Consider the following 6,624-nt stretch of genomic DNA (forward strand, 5'->3'; position numbering starts at 1 on the left):
CTCACGGAACTGTAGGGTAGTGGAGAAGTTCTGCGTTCGTTTCATCGCACAGGCCCTCTTACTGCGAGTCAAAAGGGAGGAGTGTACCTGCCAAGTCATACCGCCTTTCTGTGATGCTTCGCACTGAGTTCGCAGTGTGCGCATTGTGCCTGCGTGGTGGAGTTGAAGAGGGGTTCGTGAGGATACCACGTGCGAGCCGATCTTCCAGACGACCCTTGCGATGACTAGCTTAGCGACAAAAAAGCTGCAATGCAGACTCATCTCCGCGTGCGAGTAGGACGCCATTGGTGGTGTTGTGCTGACGCATGACATAGCCATTGGCGGCGTCCCTGGCCCGATCAGCTGCATCATCTGCATTGGATGTGGCCTTGGCGCATGGGTTCCACCCTCCAAAGAGCGTTTGCAGCGGATAACTGTAAGCAGTAAGGCAGCGGGCCGCGCGCCCACAAGACGTACATGTGGGAGCAAAGACTTTTACTGCCTCTCATTCGTGTAAGAAAGGGCTGTGGGAGAAATGGATGTATTTTAGGGTGGTGGTTCAGGGTTCTGCGCCGGTACCCGCCGCAGCGGTTTGGTGTAATCTTCCCTGACGCCCCTCTCAGCAATGCCCACGACGCCATGCGCAGCGCTTCATTTGGCATTCTTTACTTTTCAGGCTCGACATTTCCGCGTGCGCTTGCCTGAGTCGAGCGTGGGTCATCTTGGCCCGATGTCGCTGGCCTGTCGTTCTTTGATTTGATTCGGTCCTTCCCGCCGTCCGTGCTGCACTCCCAAGGTTGTGCCGGATCGACTTGTCGGTAGACGAGGCTGCCACTCGCGTCTATTCGACATGGCCTCGCGCCCTCCTTCCCTTATCACGAGCCAACCCGAAGTGATCAGCGTCCGAAGCTGTGTGTGTGGCCTCTCACGCGCTACCACATCATCGCTGGCATGTGAAAGCCGACGACATCATACGTGAATGTTTTGTCCTCTGCCCCCCATGTGCGACTCTGATTGTGACATATTTAGTGCATCTGTCATGCTCCGTCTCGAACGCACGGAAGCTAGCGAAATCCTTCTCCAGTTTAATCGCGCCGCTAGTCTTTTCACGCGCCTAGTCTATTCAGGCCCCGGAAATCGAGTCCTGGGAGGCGGTGAACTCCCAACCCTTTTCGTAGAGGTGCCCACGCGCTCGGCTCAAACTCGTCAAGAGATCGTGCATGCCGTGCGTCTCGCTGCATGCTGGCAGGGTCTGGGCCAACCAACGGCCAAGATCGACAATTCGGACGTTTTGATCTCTTCTTTATATACTAGGCTCTAGTTTCCCTCCTACTGACCGCGGTTGATTCAATAGTCCTCCAGGCGGGTCCCGCGGTTCGTCACTTGACTGACCCAACAATTACTGGCGTCACATAGCCCGCCTGTGATTCCAGATTTCATTCTCTTATACCGCTTGTGTGTGCCGTTCGCGCGAGGAACCCAAATCTGTGTGTTTCGGTGTTGGCACTGGCTGCTGGTATGGGCTTTTACCCCTTGAGCACAGAACCTTCCTATTCCGATACTGATATCCGACCTAGACGAGTACCGAAATTATTTACCACTAAGACAATATTCCCGATTCAATATCCTTCAAGACACCTCACATCTACGTCACTCCCCGTTCTCGATCTTTGATAGATCGGCGATGAATCGAATTGATAGTGTTGCGGGTTCCTATCTACCCAAAATACCCAGCCAAGAACCACTGTGCAACAACAATACCATCCGGCATAGCAAACATCGCAGAAATAAAGTCGAATCGATCTCCTCTTTCCAGGTTGCAGACATGGAGCCACGACGACCAGTATCAGAGCAGCGCTCACGACCATTACGACAACAGTCAACGACATCATCAGAAAACTCGAACAGCAGATCAAAGAGCCGTGGCCATGGTTCAAAGCCCTCATCGCGTCGCACTTCTTGTACTATCGTGGACCCATCAAGACCCGCGCGCCACTACCGAGTGAAGAGTTTCCAAACACCGCCCGCAACCACAACCAGCCAAGATGTCGACGACGTTCTCGCTCTGCACTTTCGCAGCTGCAGCATCTTCTCAAACCCATCCTATCAGTCAAATTCCGGTCTTCCAAGCCCGACAATGTCTCACGGTGACGCATTCGGTTTTCCTAGCGCAGCAACGCGTTTCAGCTCAGACAGTCTACGCGTAGTGGAAGAAACATCCATGCCCCGCCAAAGCGAAGACACAATCGACGCAGAAAAGACCAACACAACCATGCACTGGACATCGCCATGCACGCGAAAACGCGAGTACGAAAGAATCGACAAAGCCAACAGCGGTCTACGAGGTTTCTTCCGCAAAGTAACACCGCGATGTGTTTCCGGCCCGCAAGAGAAGTTCTACGAGAAAGATCAGTCGGATGCTGGATCTGTGCGCCGCTATCGCATGGACGATTTGGATGACGCGCATATGAATGAGAAGGACAGTGCGCGGCCGCGGACGAGTCCTACACCCAGGCCGAACTCGAGACCGGGTGTTAAGAAGCGGTGGACGTGCTTCTAGATGAGAAGAGCAGAGATTGGGAGAGAGAACAAGAGTGACATTACGCAGCAACGATTTTGGCATATTTTCGCGCAGCATTGAGAACAGGCGTTTGCTATATCACGATACCCACGGCATGTTTATTTTTGCGAGCTTGTTGCTTTTGAATCCGAGAGAACGCGTTATACCAATACGTCCATAGAGTTAGAAGTTTGTCGTAATTTATAGTTTTGCATTGATCTCGTGGTAATCTTGCTGGTGTGGTGAATGAACATGCAACAGGCGGTGAACATTGCGTCATGGCATCGCATTTCTTCATAGATGGGGTATTTGATGCGCGATATACACGGAGAGATGCAACGTAGGTGAATTGAATGGTGATCATTGGTATAATTAATTGTGTATCTATAACTTGGACTCCTCCTTGACTGTGCCAATCTTGAGCTTAGGTGCGTACTTCTTCAATACGCTCTCGTTGTGGTACTGTGTCTTGGTCAGCATACCCAAACTTCATGTGCGATAAGGCACTTTCGATGATCAAATCAAGGGTCCAGTCTGCCATGATTCCGCTGGTACCGAGCACCGAGTACCATCAGCGCGGCGGTACCAAGACCAAACGCGCAACAGCAAATCCGGCCCTGGAAGACCGCGCGTAACGAATCGTCCCAGGCATTCCTTCCTTCTCGCCTTCTCTATGTGTTGGCTATAACGTACCTTCCAGAACTGCTTGCTAGCATCCTTTCCACCGACTCTCTTCAGGATCTTAGCGCCACCGGGGTGCTCATCCACAAACGAGTCCATCTTGTATACATCGTTGTCGACTATTATGTACAGTCCCTTCTCGACTGTGTTGTGCTCGGCGACTTGCTTGGTGGTGAGAGACTCGGACATGGTGGGCTTATGGACGCGTTTCGGCAGCGGCGGCGCGACGGCAACGGAGGAGAGGTACTTCGGCGTTTGAAATGTGAGAGGAGGTCGCGACGGTCGCGTTTAGTTAGGGACTTTCGGAGGATTTGTCGGTGAAGGACTGGTGAGTATGGCTATGGTGATGCGATAGAAGTGATCACGGGCGGAGTCTGGGGTTGATCTAGTAGTAGCTCGGGTTGCGGCTCGGTCGTGGAATGCTATAATGTGGAGGTATGCCGAGGTTGATGAATCGCGCTAAAGCTGCGCGTGGTAAGCTGGGTTGCGGAGATCGCGATTGGTGCTGACACGTCATTCCTCTCTCTCTTATCGACCATCCATCTTCCAAAGCCGTTGTGTCCTCCTAGACCTGGAAATCATGGGTAGACATCGCGGCGGCGGTGAGCCTCGCAGGTAGTATCCATGGATTTCGCAAACTCTATCGCAACATGCTGCACCGTCCGTCAAAGCAGCGAGTGCCTCAAGCTGAATTAGCACACGTCATGTTTTGAAGAAGGTTCTATTGCGCTTCGTCTGAAGGCGCAGTTTCTTCCTGCTCAACCTTGGTACTGATCGGGCCAATACCAGTGGAATTGTATACTCGACACCATTCATTCGATCTCTACGCTTAGTCGCTTGGTCCACCACTACCATAACATACTGTTAACGGGGTACAGCGAATCACAGCATATGAAGAGCAAAGCCGCAGAGTATGCTTCCTCTCAATTGCTCAGATGCAAAATGGGGACTAGGCAGAGACTGTGTCCGGAGTGAGGATTTTTCATGCGCTTCTGCCTCTCTGAAGCTACCAGTCTAATTCATTCCACATCACCTACCACTTACCTCTCCAAATAGCTTGTGCATCTCCCCAAACACGCGACAAATCGACTGCACTATCTTCCAAGTACTGTATTCCTCAGCCACACGATACCATGTCAACGAAGCGTACTGAAGCCCCTGTGCGGAACGCAGGGGTAGATTCACGCCTTCTTCGGCTACCCGGCGAGCTTCGCAACAAGATCTTCGAATACGCACTCACCATCGATGAAGGAATCTATTATCGCGAGGACAGAATGGGTGTGGGTTGGTTGTGCCTCCATCCTCAAACATTTGAAGAACACGTAGAAAGACTTAGCGAAATCCCCGCACCAGTAGGTCGTGTTCAAGAGTCGGATGATGAAGCTCCCATGAGGAAGCGACGAAAAATTTCAGAGACGAATCTGACTACCAACAAGCCAGTGTCAGATACCAAGAAGACGATACACCAAGGGCCGGTCAGAGTGAATGGACATGTGGTCGCCAACCAGCTCCAGTTTGTCAACAAAAAGCTTCGAAACGAGACCAAAGCGTTGGTCATTCGCCACAACGATATACACATCCGGGGTCCGCCGAACAACCTCACCAGATTCTACAACAGCGTCGTGGGAAAGAGAAGACTATGGATCCAAAAGATCCACCAGCAAGTCACAGATTACCGCTTTGAGGATCTATATGGTCTCCAAATCGACGCAGAAATGCATCCCCGCTTTCTGATAGAGTGTCATAGCAGGAGCACTGAAGGCTGGGCGGAATTTCATCCTGTCGCTACTCGTGCAGCAAGTGGGACGCCGAACATTGTCTTCAGTTGGTAGTACCAAGAGCGCTTTTGTACGAGCAGAATGCCAAGATCATCAGAATGGACCCACTACTAGTATATGTCAAGGTGTTTTCCAAAGATAGAGGCTTAGGCAAGGCTGTAGATTGAAGTATCTGCGAAGAAGATGGCATTGGGCGGAATTGGTCGATCTCGTCGTTGCGATGAGCATACAAAGGTGGAAGGAGGAATTGACAGCGTAGTTTTTAATGTTCGGGATCTAATAGCTCCCGGGATAAGATGATACAATTCCAACTCTACAATGCTACGTTCCAAGTGCAAAGTGCGACAATATATACATGTGTTCCGACTCTACAGTCACAAAGTAAAATGTGTTCATGCAGCGGGGCTAGCAACGGACGTTGTGAGCGGGCCGCTCTCAATGTACGTCCCCGAGAAGAACCAGTCTTCGGCGCCCGTGCCATCGTTACCCTGGCGGGGCAGACGAAGGACACCAAGATGCCAGTCAGCACCATTAGAAGAAGTACTGGTGGAGAAAGGTCCAGCAGTCTTGGTGAGCGTGCTGTTGCCGGTAGAGTGCCAGAAGGTGACTTGGTTCTAGAGATTGGTGTACAAAGTCAGTACATGCTTCATGCCAGGTTGTACAGGAATGCGACTAACGGAAGAGAAGTTGATCTCGTAAGCGACGTTATGCCACTCGTCGGCCTTGAGCTCGACCTTCCACTTGCTTTGGCCACCCACCAACCATTGCCTGCGTTGGAATTAGTATCAAACCCAGTTTGAGTTGATACATTTAGATCATCTTACAAGTTGGTGTTGCTAGTGCCAGACTCTCCGTTGACCCATCCATATTTAAGCTCGGTGAAATGGCTCTCGAAGAAACAGATCTGGTGTTCGTTCGTCGCACTTGGAACGTTGGTCGTAGATCTCTTGATCGAGAAATGGTAGTATACTGTGCCTTGGTTGATAGCAGCCTTCGTCTGGGGGATGAGCTCTGTCCTCCACATGTCGCTGTTCCACTTGGCCGTGTTATCGATCGTGATCTTAGCACCTTGCTTGCTGCCAGTGTCGCCAGAGTTCTTGTAGTTCGGTGACAGGTTTACGTATTTGGTGGTGGCGCCGGAGCCGTGGATATAGTACTGGTAGTCTGGCAGAGAAAAAGGCGAACGTCAGCTGTGTTAGCTGTGTAGCTTGACTGCAGCACTTACTGCCCACTTGGTTTGCCCATGACCATTTATCCAAATCGGAGGAAGTGGTCATGTCATTGAAGCGACCATCCCACAGAATTGTGCCTATCTCTAGTCAATAAAATGTAACATGCGATATGTGAGCTGACGAACCTGCGGACACGGCGCTCACGAGCGCGTTGACGATAGCTGCCTTTCCGAACATGTTGACGACTGAAACTGAAAGGGTCCTTCTTTGGAGAGACTGTGACAACTGGCAGTTGAGATACCGACAGCTGAGCTGTTCATGACGCTATATAAAGACCGCCTCAAGCCAATGCTCAAAGTATCTCGACCCGAATTTGGAGGCGAGGCGTCCGTTTCGTGCTTAGAGCGCTGCACATCAATATCGGGGAAAAGGCACATGTCCGGCTTTCTACATT

The 6,624-nt window shown here is 51.3% G+C and overlaps 2 protein-coding genes across 2 annotated transcripts; both read right to left on the reverse strand.

Moving 5' to 3' along the window:
* Positions 1-2,923: 2,923 nt before the first annotated feature.
* J4E88_008304 (uncharacterized protein) lies at positions 2,924-3,409 on the reverse strand (the record flags this gene model as incomplete). Its single annotated transcript, XM_049401915.1, has 2 exons — positions 2,924-3,001; positions 3,233-3,409. 2 exons carry the CDS (start codon positions 3,407-3,409, stop codon positions 2,924-2,926), a joined length of 255 nt encoding a protein of 84 aa, XP_049252453.1.
* Positions 3,410-5,390: 1,981 nt separating this feature from the next.
* On the reverse strand, positions 5,391-6,407 carry J4E88_008305 (uncharacterized protein; the record flags this gene model as incomplete). The annotated part of the gene is made up of 4 exons (XM_049401916.1): positions 5,391-5,612; positions 5,676-5,766; positions 5,823-6,162; positions 6,356-6,407. 4 exons carry the CDS (start codon positions 6,405-6,407, stop codon positions 5,391-5,393), a joined length of 705 nt encoding a protein of 234 aa, XP_049252454.1.
* Between the last annotated feature and the right edge of the window lie 217 nt (positions 6,408-6,624).

Source organism: Alternaria novae-zelandiae (genome assembly GCF_023758075.1).
Source record: "Alternaria novae-zelandiae strain BMP 2774 chromosome Unknown scaffold_18, whole genome shotgun sequence".
Lineage (NCBI taxonomy): Eukaryota > Fungi > Ascomycota > Dothideomycetes > Pleosporales > Pleosporaceae > Alternaria > Alternaria novae-zelandiae.